This window comes from Euprymna scolopes, chromosome 4 (assembly GCF_053919585.1).
Source record: "Euprymna scolopes isolate OS-2025 chromosome 4, ASM5391958v1, whole genome shotgun sequence".
Lineage (NCBI taxonomy): Eukaryota > Metazoa > Mollusca > Cephalopoda > Sepiida > Sepiolidae > Euprymna > Euprymna scolopes.
The window spans coordinates 174977547-174992185 of record NC_136485.1 but is presented as its reverse complement, the minus strand read 5'-3'; the positions used below and the strand labels follow the sequence as shown (position 1 = coordinate 174992185).

The window sequence follows — 14639 nt, the reverse complement described above, 5'->3', positions numbered from 1 at the left end:
TATCTCACTACTGATGCAATTCTCTATCTGTATAAAAGCCAAGTACGTCCAAGGATGGATTACTGCTGCCACATCTGTCCAGGAGCTGCTTAAAACAGCCTATCATGCCTTGACAAAGTACAAAATAGACATCGTGGTCTGGTGGGGATGCCCTTTTCTCTTCCCTGCAGCCTCTCTCCCACAGAAGAGAAGTTGCGAGCCTGTCTTTGTTTTATCGTTATTTCCATTGCAAGTGCTCGTCCGAGCTCCAATCCCTCGTCCCTCCTCGCCAATCTTTCACGAGAAACACCCGTCTGGTTGAAACTACTGTCAATAATTTTCCCCACTCTTTATCTCAGCCTAAATCCAAACGTAGATTCCATGAGCAGAGCTTCTTTCTACGAAGTGCACAATTGTGGAACTCTCTTCCGTTCGCCTGTTTCCCACCTGACTAGAACTTGGATGTCTTCAAATCCAACATAAAAAATTCCTGATAAACCGCCCCCTTAAGTAAGGCACTCTATCAAATCTCCAACACTAATGATTACTACAATACTATCTCATTGATTACTGTACACGCAATAACCCTTATCGCTGAGTGGCCTCCGGGCCTTGATAAGTGGTGACTCCCATGTAAAAAAAAAAAAAAAAAAAAATTGAAGCCGGAAGAGATTACTTTAAAGGGACTTGAGTTTCATATGTGTACTATCAATGAACGTTTCCATACGAAAAAATCTGGAAACTTATTGAAGGCCCCTGGTACACACACACACACACACACACACACACACACACACACACACACACACACACACACACACACAATATACGTATGTATATATATATATACACACATAAAATATATATATACATATATATATATACACATACAATATACGTATGTATATATCTGATCACTTGTTTTTATTTTTTCTTCTTAAAACCGACAACTTTGCATTTCTTGCATTGTGATTGATGCCTTCGTTTAATATCGAAAGACAAAGGATACCTCATGTCGGGGTAGCTGCGCATGTAATTGTGAGGCAAGGGTTACGCAATCCCAACCACTCCTTTTCTGGATCGGCACTGTTGGAGTCCAGTGGCAAGGATAAGTCCAGGACGACTGGAAACAATGCCAAGATAAGCACATACAGCACATGCAAGTCCCAAATGGTCACCCATATATATAGTACTAAGTTAAACGTTGCTTAACCGGTGATCCAACGGGGGCTGGTGTGTCAATATGATTATGCAGATATATTATACAGCATTGTGATAGCGTACTAATATATATATATATATATATATATATATATATATATATTTATATATATATATATATATATATACATTTATTTCAAGAATATTTTAATATCGTGACAAATTAAAAATTTTATAAGGATTTTAGCCTTGCGTTGTTTTCACTAAACATTGTGAAATCGAAATATATAAATATTATACAATGAATGTTTTTGTCAAAAACAACAACAACAACAACAAAAACAAACTCAAAACTCGCTATAACCATAACGATGAACCATATTTACGTTTGTCCTTGCAACGTTATAAACATTTTAATCCGTAGAGTTGAAACGATCGTAAATGGTTTATTCTAATTCAAATAAATCAATAAACGGGATTAATTCAAAAGAAAAAAAAATAAATGCGTAATCCTTTCTCAACAGCAACAACCTTTTTAGACATTTAAGACTTTCAAAAACAATTGACAAAATCCGTCTTTATCCGAGTTAGCAAATCATTGTTAGACGGTTTTCTAATTACGCAGAACAATCCAATTAACACAGAACTTATGCTTCTTATTAGTCTGGTATAAGGACAGTTTGTAGTGGAGATCCCTCTTTCATAAGGGGTGTCATTAAGTTTTAGTCTTTTTCTATGCTTGCATTATAACGAAGGATGGTCGACAGAGAGTCATTATTTAAGAAGATCTCTGTTCATGCTTGAGCCTTAAAATATCTATAAAATCTTATTATATATATATATATATATATATATATATATATATATATATATATGTATATATATATATATATATACACACACACACACACACATATATATATATATATATATATATATGAAGATTCCCGAAAGGATGAAACACTAGTGTCTGTAGGTATTTAATTATTATAGTAAAAAAATAATTATGATAGCCCCTTTAAGAAATTCGTTTCTTATCGTTGAGCACTTTCCGTTGAATTAAAGTCGGTCAACTTAGCTCTTATGCATAGATCATCGTATAACGATTATATTACTGTCTGACTGACGTAAATGAACATTGAAAAAAAATTAAAATGTTTAAATTCGACGTTATTTCACGCGGTTAATGGTAGCCGAATAGATTAGGTCTTCGCTAACCGAGCCAGAGATGTCTCGTGATGCGGGGTTCGAATCGTTCGACTGGTAGTAATTGTGACACCCTGCACTGAAGATTTCCGAAAGGATGAAACACTAGTGTCTGTAAGTATTTAATTATTATATTAAAAAAAAATAATCATGTATATGTATATATATATATATAGTAAGTTATGAAAATATATATGGCGATTAAGCTACACAGAATATTCTGTGTTTCATTCTCGTGCAAATTCGTCAGGCTTATGTCTAATGAATTCTCACGAGAACGAAACGCGGAATATTCTTTGCAGCATAACTGCGATATACATTTTAATAACTTACTACCTAGCTCTACGTATGTATCGGGCACTGCTGAAGTAAGTACTGAACATTTACGCATAAAATTATATCTTTGTATATTAATTTATGTGGTTAAATGAAATAGTGATATATACATATATATATATATATATATATATATATATAGTCATCCACATACAGTACTGTTTCAGTGTTTCACAGCTCATCAGTGCGGCTAGACAGGCAACTACCTCAAGCGAGGATCAAAACCGGAATATATATATTAGGTTGGTGCAAAAACAAGCCATTTTTAAATATATATACAACATCCAAAACGACATTATTTTGCACCAACCTAATATATATATATATATATATATATATATATATATATATATATATATATATATATACTTTATTTACTCACATAAATTAATATACCAAAGTATTAATTTATGCGTAAACTTTAAGTATTTACTTCAAAGTAAGCCTGAAGAATCCTAGAGTGGATGAAACGCGGAATATTCTGTGTAGCTTAATCCTCATATATATTTTATTACTTACTATATACAGGGTGACCCACCCCCCTCCAAAAAAAAAACAGAGAACATTCAATTGTTTTTCTGAGCATTTTACAGTCAACGGAGAAAAAAAGGCCAAAGACCCAAGTGTTTTGATGTGATGTTTTGAATATAATAAACTAGTTATGGCCAAAGTTTCATGTCATTCGGACAAAGCACTATTAATAGTTTCTAGTGCTGTAAAGCATTATTAGTTTTTAGTGTTGTAAAGAATTATTAATTTCGAGTATTGTAAATCATTATATATTTCTTGTGTTGTAAGTTATAATCGGTTTTTAGTGTTGAAAAGCGCTATAAAGTTTTAGTATTGTAATGCATTATAAATTTCAAGTGTTGTAAGGCATTATAAAATTTCGAGTGTTGTAAGGCATTTTGCATTTTGAATGTTTTAAAACATTATCAGTTTCTAGTGTTGTAAGGCATAATCAGATTTTATTGTTGGAAGGCATTATCAGTTTCTAGTGTTAAAAAGCGTAATAAAATTTAAGTGTGGTAAGGCCTTATTAATTTTTTGTGTTGTAAGGCGTTATCAGTTTCAGATTTGTGAGTCAATATCAGTTTCGAGTGTTATAAGTTATTATCAGTTTCGAGTGTTGTGACACTCAAAACTGATAATACCTAACAACATTATCGATTTCTGGATTTATAAGGCATTATCAGATACGAATGTTGTAAGGCATCATCATTTCAAGTGTTGTAAGGAATTATTAATCTTGTAAGGCAACAATTATTTGGAGTGTTGTTATGCATTATCAGTTTCTAATGTTGTAAGGCAGTTGTAATCTTGAGTGTAGAAAGGCATTATACATTTTTAGTGTTTTAAGGCATTATAGTTTACAGTTGTTAGTAATAATCAGTATTGATTGTTGTAAGGCATTATAAGCGATTAGTTTTGTTAGGCATTATCAGTTTCTAGTGTTGTAAGAAATTATGAATTTCGAGTGTGTAAGGCAATATAAATTTTAATGTTGTGAGGCAATATCAATTTCGAGTTGTAAATCCTTATCAGTTTCGGTTGTTGTAAGGCAATTTTAATTAGGAGTATTTGAAGTCATTGTCATGTTTTTAAAGATTTTTAAGGCATTATAAGTTTCGAATAGTGTAAGGCATTATCAGTCTTGACTGTTGTAAGGCATAATCTGCTTGTTGATTTGTAAGGCATTATCAGTTTTTTGATTTGTAAGGCATTATCAGTTTTTTGATTTGTAAGGCATTATCAATTTTTAGTATTGTAAGGCATTATCGGTTTCTCGATTTTTAAATTTTTTTCGAGTTTAGTAGGAATTGTCAGTTTCTAGATTTGTAAGGCATTATCAGTTTCGGGCGTTGTATGGCTTTGTTAGTTTGTAAGGCATTATCATTTTTTTACGTTTTTAATATTGGGAATATCATTGCTCGCGCATTCGTACCTATTTAAGAGTATCAAAATTGTCTTCAATTTTTTCTCACATTTCTTTCATTCTCATCGTTGCACGCTTCTAGTGAATTCGCAAATGCGCATTTGGTTACCCCACCACTCGCATCCCTTCCCCATGATGCACATTGGGTTAGTGGGTCACTTACACTTTTAAAAGAAACGCGAAGCTAGAACATCTTGTATGACATCATTTCATGCAATAATCGCTTTTCCCGTTCAGCATGTTCGATAAAAGAAAAAAAAATTCGTTCATTTTTTTTCATTTTATTTTATTTAACTTCCATTAATTTTTTCGCTGCAAATCAATTTTGCTTTTGCATTTGTTTTTATAGTTGCTTTTCGCGATGTGTACTTTTCCCTTTTTGCTTAAATTGAACGAGATAAAGCGAACAGTAAGAGACTGAACGGCGAGCGCCTTTAAAGTTGTGGAGAGATCTTATGTTCTTCTCCTTCTCTGCCTCGAAATTGTGTAAGAAACACTTAACGCAAACATGAGTACGCAACTGTGTGCAAGTGCGTGTGTCTGCACCAAAGCATGAGATTGTGCCGGGAGAAAATGCATGCGCTAAGTGCATTCTGCAAATGTAGGTAGATTGCAAGTTGCGATCCTAATCAATTCCAATCGAAAAAGGGATCCACGCTTCCGGAACATTACTGACATTAATTTGGCAGCCACAATACATTCATTAGCAGAATAATAGTACATGAGTACTGTAATCTCTTTCGCTCACTCCTTCTTTGTTTCTCTTTGCACACACACACACACACACACACACACACACACACACACACACACACACACACACACACACACACACACACACACACACACATATGGAAATTGGAAAAGATGGCGATAACTTAAAACGATATGATATATACCCTCTCACGGAGGTAGGGAGGATGTCCGCATGGATTAGGTATAATCAGCCTTGTTGATACCATAGATACAGCGAAACACACTATTTCATAAGTATAAGTGTATATATATATATACACACACATATATATATACACACATATATATATATACACGCGAAAATACACACACACACACACACATATATATATATATGTATATTTCTGTGGGAATATACTTTATTTCCTTATAATATATACCAATCCTTATTTAAAAAAGCTCAATGTAATTACAGAGCAATATAATGAATGAATGGCAAAAGTCTATATTCCAAATTTCTTAATTCAAAATGGCGTAATGGAAACATATTATAAGGTATTGACAGCTTCTTGTCCAATTTTCGGATTGTAATCATGTCAAAACGCATTTTATTTCCTTTTGATGGATTGATTGTTGCTATTTCTTCTGATGAGTTAAGGGAAAAATGTATTCACTTATTGATATAATTTTTTTTATTACATTTTCACCCCAAACAAGGCGCATTGCCACTTTGTTGTAGGAGGCTACTATTAGGGACATAAACATCAGGGGTACTGTGTAGGAAGTTGGACAGCAAGATGTCGGTTCATGTTGCACTTAAACTTCTGCATGTCAGTACAGTCGGGGAAGCAGAGACCCGGAAGGGAATTCCAAATCTAGCTGGTCTGGGGAAGAAACTACTGGAGTAGAAGGCTCTCTTGCATCTGGGGATCTCTACTGTGTAGGGGTGGGATTTAGCTGCTTGTCGGGTTTGCCGGGGGTATTTACGTCGAGGGGACACAGGTGCTTGCAGTTTGTCAGAGCATTCACCGTTAAAGTACTTGTAGAACAGGCAGAGGGATGCAACATTTAGTCGATGTGACAGAGGCTGAAGTTTAGCTGACAGTTCAGGACCTATCAGATTGGAGACTCTCTTTTGAACCTTTCTAGGAGCGAGAGACTAGTGGCAGATGCACCAGCCCAAATATGACAACAATACTCCATACATGGGGGATGGTGTCCTTATACAGGTATAGGATACTTTCAGGCGTTAATAGCTTTCTAGCACGGTAGAGAGAACCCACCTTCTTCGCAGCGGTCCTGGCAATGTTCTCAATGTAATTGTTTCAACTCATGTTTCCTGTGAACGTTAGGCCGAGGAGTTTAAAAGATGTACTTTCAGATAAAGAGTCTTTGGCCATTGCTATTGGCGGTAGGGAAGGTTTCTTGTAATTATTGAAGGAAGTTTAGCATTGAATGTGACCATCCATTTTTGTCCTCATTACACGACGGATCGGAGGTCTTCCTCTAGTGTTTCTGCCATTTCTTTAGATATGTGTTCATTTGTTTTCCTGTCATGTCTGTTATAGAGCGTGGTGTCGTCAGCATACATACCCATCTCACAGACAATTTTGTCAGGGAGGTCATTTATGAATACTAGGAACAACATAGGTCCAAGAATAGACCCCTGAAGCACCCCCGCATTTATATTATATTGTTTAGATGTACGACCGTCAAGGTCAACCTGTATTTTTCTCTTATCAAATAAGGATTTAATTATGTTATGTATTCTACCAGTGATGCTGTATGATCTGATTTTCTTAAGAAGACACTCATGCCATACTCTGTCAAAAGCCTTAGATATATCTACAGTTACCGCTCTATCCTAACCCGCTTTGTCCAGTGACTGGTATATACATTCTGAGATTACAGTTAGGATGTCTGCTGTTGAACGGGCTTGCCTAAATCCATATTGTTGGTCAGTCAAAAGTTTAGCATCTGTAAAGCGAGGAACTAGAGCTTGGTTTATTATGGTCTCAAATATTTTGACGAAAAGTGGGAGGAGGCTAATGGGGCGATAATTTACTGGGTCAGTTCTTTCGCCAGAATTCTTGAAAACTGGCACTATAGAAGCAGTTTTCCAGCAGGCAGGAAAGCAAGATTCATTAAGGCATTTGTTGCAAAGTTTGGAGAAAACTGGAGCTACTTCGGTGGAGCACTTTTTTAATAGCACAGCTGGGATGAGATAAGGTCATACATGCTTTTGAGGTGTCAAGCTTTCTTATGATAGCATGCACCTGAGAAGGGGTGATTTTCAGATCGTCTTCTGTGGCGTCTGTCTGCAAAGGAAAGTCAGGTAGGGGGTGGTTGGCAGAGTCCAGTTTGGAGTTGGAGGTAAACCGTCTGGCAAGCATATTAGCCTTCTCAGTTGCTGAGCAAACAACCTCATGATTGTTGGAGAGTAGGGGAATGTACTTCTGTCTGTTTGAACTGGACTAATCTCGGTTAAATTTGATGGCTTCCCTGTCAGCCTTTTTATAATATTTCGTTGTTTTTAGCAGTGGCTTTTCAGTTTTGGCTCTAGAGTTTAGGGCGATTTCAACCATTACGCTAAGATATACGGGGTGTTTCTTAGAAGAAATGCTTCAATATCATTTAAATTAGTTCTAAGCCCACGGATGTTCGTAAATGCGAGTCTCAAGGGAGAAGGCAGATTGTTTTTGTTTGAGTTTTGGCCTGGTTTTAGAGTAATTTTTGAATGTACTGTCATTTTTATTTTCAGTTTCAGTTTAGGTAAGAGGCACTGAGCAAGTGGTTATGAAGAATACAAGACATGCAACACAGGCAGATCATTAGCTGTCCCTCCATCTACTAGGGTTGTGGCCTCATGATAGCCCACCGGGGATGAGTGCAGGGTCCCTTTCCATGCGCAACATGGCACTACAAACATCCCGATATTATACAACTGTTGATGGAGCAGCCGCGCTAAGCGCTACCAAAGTGTTAGGGCTCCTGTAGTACCAGTCGGGAACAGCAGCAAGGAACTGTCTATTCGGTACCCTCAATCCATCAGATGATGGTTAACCCAACCTGCTTGCACTGGCAGTATGGTATTCAAGCACTCTCAAGTGCCCAGTTTAAGAGTTGGGATGTGTCGGGAGTGGGGAAAAACGGCGTTCATTACCCTAGTCAGGAAACAAGATCGACCACCGAGTGTTTCTGTCGACTCCCAGTGGTTCGACCTCTACGCCTGGCTAATAGACAAAGAAGGAGTATGGAAGCCGGGCGATAGACAGTGCCTATCTACTCCTTAAGCAGATTAGGTTTGCAGACTGGTAATTTGTTTGAGTCACCAGTTCTAAGAAGGTTGTCATCCAAGAGTGAAGAGGCCTTCATCCCCTTAGGTTTAGCTTCAGCGTTTTCCTTCTCCTAGACGGATCACTTGGGAAGATCTACGGGTCCATCAGTACCAAAAGAGTTTGCCCCTGTTATCTATACAGGACCGTACTTTTCAAACTAATGCTAGGTCTAAGAATGATAAATATTTAAGTACGTTGATTAAAAGAAAATTTGGTATCCGTACAAATTCAGATCAACACATCTTTAATCTTTCAGATTACATTTTATCTGATATAGATAAAGTCATATTATCTAGAGGTCTTGATTTTTGCATCCCTCCGCAAGGTATTGATAAGATTGGAAGTTTTGCAGAATTTGAATTAATGTTTTCCCAGTTGAGAACCCTTTGTCCTTCCTCCATTGAGTCTATAGGCCAACTTAAAGGCCGTCTTAACGAATATGCCCATTCTTTTGTGAATTCCACGGTACGCTCTGATGAATCGTTTTGGCAAAAGAACCGTTTTCAAGCCGCCAAACTTCTCAAGGCAAGATCCGACATCTACATTACTAAACCTGATAAAGGTTCAGGTGTCGTTATTCTTAACCGTGACGATTATTCTTCCAAAATGGCCACCATTTTGGAAGACACAAACAAATTTCAATCATTGGGTGACTTGTCGGCAGATCACACTTTAAGGACTGAAATTAAGTTCCAGAAAAAGTTACTACAATTATATAAAAATAACTTTTTCTCAAAAGAGGTTTATTCTTTAATACGTCCTGTCGGTTCCCAAAGGCCCAGGATGTATGGATTACCTAAGATCTACAAACCTAATTCGCCTCTTAGACCTATCTTGTCCATGGTTGGTTCTGTCCAGCACGGATTGGCCAAATGGCCTGTGGAAATCCTGGACCCTGTTGTGAAGTTTTATTCAATTCATTGCATTCCTGACTCTTTTCAGTTTGTTTCTTCCATACGTAATCTTTGTCCGTCCATTGATACTAAATTCTTCGTTTCTTTCAACATATCCAGTTTATACACAAATGTCCCCCTAGACGAAACTATAGGCATTTGCGCCGACTTTCTGTATCGTGGTCCTACAGAGACCCCAAGATTTCCAGAAAACGTTTTTATCGAACTAATGGAGATGGCTACTAAGTCGGTTGCCTTTAGCTTTGATAATATGATGTACAGACAGATCGACGGCGTCTCGATGGGCAGTCCTTTAGGTCCTAGTATTGCAAACATTTTCGTTGGTTTTTATGAACGTCTGCTTTTTAATAACGTGCCGAAACCTTGGTGTTATGTACGGTACGTCGACGACACTTTTGCTTCCTTTCGGTCACGTGAGGCTGCTTGTTCTTTTTTTTCAACATTTAAATAAGCTCCACCCATCTTTGCAATTCACAATGGAGGAAGAAAGGGACAATATGCTGCCATTCCTCGACGTACTCGTGGAGCGCACTCCTTCTGTTTTTCTTACCAGTATATTTAGGAAGCCGACATTTACGGGACTGTATCTCAGTTGGGATTCTTTTGCCCCCAAGCGCAGAAAGAAGACCTCATCAGAACTCTCACGCATCGAGCTTTGATGATCTGTTCTAGTTCTCGATTGACGTCCGAGCTTCACAAAATTAAAGAAATTTTCCTCTCCAATGGATACCCCGAGCAACTAGTCTCATATACCATCCGAAGTAAGGTTGACAACTTTAATAGAGCTAAGGTATATGGTCCTCCTCGTTGCCCCATTTATCTCAAGTTTCCGTGGTTAGGCTCTTCCATCCAACCTTTAGCAGACAAAATATCGTCTTCAGTAACACATTTGCTAATTTGCGCATTATTTATTCCACTCGTCCTGATTTCCCTTCCTTTCTTAAGGACGCCTTGCCTTCCAATGAACAAAGTTCGGTTATTTACCTTTACCAATGTCAGTGCGACGCTGACTATGTTGGCAAGACGATACAGCGATTATCGGTCAGAGTGGCTCAGCATGTTCCAGGCTGTATCCGTAGACACGAACCGGTCCCGTCTTCTAGAAGTTCACAGGCGCAAGAGTCTGCTATAGGTGACCACTTGTTGGACAAGAGAACGTGTCGTGATCTCTACTCTGATAACAGCTTTTCCATTTTACATAGAGCACGACATCGTTTCCACCTCGACGTACTTGAGGCTATTGTCATCAATTCTCGACGTCCCTCTCTCTGCAGACAAAGGCAGTTAAAACGTTCACTGCAGTTATTTAATGACTCTTGGTCGTCCCTGAACTAATTTTTTTTCCGACCACTTAAAATTACAATATTTTATTTACCAATTCATGGTTTTGAGTAATTAACCAATTTACCGACGATTCCCCTGAAGAGAGTCGGTTGAAAAGCGCTTCGGGAATATCAAATCTGTTTTTCCCCTTTTTATTTATTTATTTATTTTTTTGCTCTGGTATCTTTCGACACATTGCATAACATTTTTCCCATAGCATCCGTTTATATATATATATATATATATATATATATATATATATATATATATATATATATATATAGAGAGAGAGAGAGAGAGAGAGAGAGAGAGAGAGAGAGGGGAAAGATGTTTATGTGTGTGCGTGCAAGTGCGTGTATATATATATATATATATATATATATATATATATGCAAGTGCGTATATATATATATATATATATATATATATATATATATAAATGAGAAATTTGAAAACTTTTAAGTGTCAGATATAACGATAAAATGATTTTTATTTATTTTGTTTAATTATAAGTCCGATATTTTGCTAATAAAAAGCCTCATCAGGTAGAGTCCGGTGCATGATTATTTTAAAAGTGTTTGACCATCTTTTACTTTAAATCCCGTTCGAAACTAGAGCATTACGCACGTGGACTCACCGGAACCACAAGTACATTTCTCTTCTCTTCGCCATAACACCAAAATGAAGAAAAAGAAAAAGAAAAAAAAATATTCATGGACCGGACTCTACCCTGATGAGGCTATTTATTAGCGAAATATCGGACTTACAAGAAAAAAGTAAATAACATTTTTCATTTAAATTTTACTTAAAAATAAGTGTCTTCAAAAAGTGTATCACCATCTTTTACTATACTTAGTAAACGAGCAAGTTCTCTCCGATTCTCTCTCCTCTGGTCTTGATCACGTTGTACTATGGGGAAAGGAGTGGCTGGTTACTTTTAATGCATCTAAAACCAAGCTTCTATCTTTACATCATCAACGTTCTGATCCCCATCTGGCATCAATTAAAATGAATGGCTCTCGTCTTGGGGAGGCCTCAAGTTTTGACAGGCTTCTGGGCTTGACCTTTACTCCTGATCTTAAATGGAATACGTACATCAAATCTGTTGCCAAGGCCGCTGGAAAAATGCTCGGATCCTTCTATTGATCCAGTAGATATCTCACTGCTGTTGCAATTCTCTATCTATATGAGAGCCAGATACGTCCAAGGATGGAATACTGTTGCCATATATGGACAGGAGCTGATAGAAAAGACTTGTCCTGCCTTGATAGGGTTCAAAATAGACTTCGTGGCCTGGTAGGAGATGTCCTTTTCTCTTCGCTGCAACCTCTATCTCACAGAAAAGATGTTGCGAGTTTGTCTCTGCTTTATCGTTATTTTCATGGAAAGTGTTTGACTGAGCTTCAATCTATGGTTCCCCCTCGCCAAACTTTCACAAGAAACACTAGACTAGCTGAAAACATTATCAATAATTTTCCACACTCTTTATCTGTACCTAAACCTAAACATAGATTCCCTGATCAAAGCTTCTTTCTTAGAACTGCACGCCTGTGGAATTGTCTTCCGTTTTCCTGCTTTCCAGCTATCTATAATATGGTTGTCTTCAAGTCCAACGTGAACAAGTTTCTGATGAGCCGTTCCACTTAAGTTAACAAATTTACCGAACTTCTATTACTATCGATTACTATATTGTCCTTTTGACTACTCTACACTCTTTAACCCTTATCCTTGAGTGGTCTGTCGGCCTTGATAAGTGGTGACGCCTATGCAATATATATATATATATATATATATATATATAGTAATTGTCTGTATTTTTGAGATGAGGTGTTTTCATTGATTGAGATTGTCGGACTGACTTCCTCATCTTGGTTGTTATTGTCACAACGTTTCGGCTGTTTTGCCCTCCGGCCTTCATCAGGTTTTTTGTATCGAACTGGGGAACCGTTTGTTAGGAGTCTCGAACCCAACCCTTTATTATTATTACGGGGGTACCGTGTTCGGACTCCAGCTAGGCTCTGGGACATAGTTGCTGATTCTCTGTTTTGAATGTTCCTTTTCACTGCCTTCGTTCAGGATTGAACTCAGCACCTTTGGGTAACTGTAAACTTTGATACAGCGTCTAGAACCACTCGGCCAAAAGTTCACTATATATGGGGTGTGTGTATGCGCGTTTGTATAATAATTTTGGGCTTGTATTTATTAGGAGTCACACGCACTTGCACGCACACACATAAACATCTCTCCTCTCTCTCTCTCTCTCTCTCTCTCTCTCTCTCTCTCTATATATATATATATATATATATATATATAGAGAGAGAGAGAGAGAGAGAGAGTGAGAGAGAGAGAGAGGGGAGAGATGTTTATGTGTGTGCGTGCAAGTGCGTGTATATATATATGCAAGTGCGTATATATATATATATATATATATATGTATATATATATATATATATATATAATTTCGGGGTGTGTGGTGACAAATATAATCCAACACAATGCCTAACTATAAAAGTAAGAACATAATATGTATTAATATACAATACAGTTAAGCCATAAGTTGGAAATCTAATCCGGTTTGAATTATTGAGCTAATCAGCTTTTCCACTAATCAGCCCTCTTCTATTTACATAAAGTTGCTGTATTAAAGCATCACCAAAATGCTCACTCGATTTAATCCCTAACAATCGTAGAACTATTGCACATTATAACCGATCGTATGCAAATGAGTGGCTGCCTGTTTGAATGAAAATTTCTGTTTCAGGTGTTTGAAGTAGCGAGCTTTTATAACAGTGTGTTCAATTGAACCTTGAAAATTGTGAGTGCAGAATAGTTAATCCGTTAGAGAAAGTCCAGAATAGTTAACAAATCGGAAGTTATTTCGGCGTTTCCCTGGTACTTCGGTGTTATATCTTTAAGGCGTCTGCATCCGGAACAACGTACCTCGAAAGTTGTTTTTGCAGCTATCAGATTTTTTTACCATCATTTCGTGTCTTTAGAGTTATATATTTTTTATTCTGTAGAAATTTTACAAAACAAAAAATTAGTCACAGGGCTAGTCAAAAACTAGATAATTACTGCGTCGCGCGTGAAGCAACATCTTTTCTGCTACGGTTTGGTTTGCAAGGATCCATTACGTCTGAGAGGTTAAGCCAGAGTTCTTGGCGTGGAAAAATGATAGCACTCTCCGATGAAAATGAGGAAGTCAGATTCCAGAAATGCCTGATTTTTTTTACATGCCGGTGCGTATTTATTTACTTTTCTTTTATTCTACAACTTAATGAAAATTTAGGTAGGTATACAGGTTTATATATTTCTGTGTATGTAATTAGTTCCTAAACTAATAAACCGATCATTATGAATTTTGAACACAACTGCTAGATATAAGAATGGGTAATATGGACTATATGTAATTTGCCATGGCTGTTGCGAGGAAGTGGGTCCTCTCTACCGTGCTACAAGGCAACTCATACCCGAGAGTACCATGTATCACTGCAAGGCCACGGTTCGCTCATGCATGGAGTATTGTTGGCACATCTAGGCTGGTGCATCAGCCACTAGTCTCTCGCTTCTAGACAGGGTTAAAAAAAAAGAGTCTCCAATCTAATAGGCCTTGAACTATCAACTAAACTGCAGACTCTGTTCCATCGCTAAAACGTAGCATTCCTTCAATGGCAAGTGCTGTAACGAACTCCGAGCATGAGTACTCCCGCGACGACAATACCCCCGACGACAATACCCCCGACGACAATA

The 14639-nt window shown here is 37.3% G+C and overlaps 1 protein-coding gene across 1 annotated transcript; it reads left to right on the top strand.

The window, feature by feature from the left end:
- The first annotated feature begins 9015 nt into the window (after positions 1 to 9015).
- LOC145272722 (uncharacterized) lies at positions 9016 to 10017 on the top strand. Its single transcript, XM_080127044.1, has one exon. The coding sequence runs from the start codon at positions 9016 to 9018 to the stop codon at positions 10015 to 10017; it is 1002 nt and encodes a 333-aa protein (XP_079983170.1).
- The last annotated feature ends 4622 nt before the right edge of the window (positions 10018 to 14639 follow it).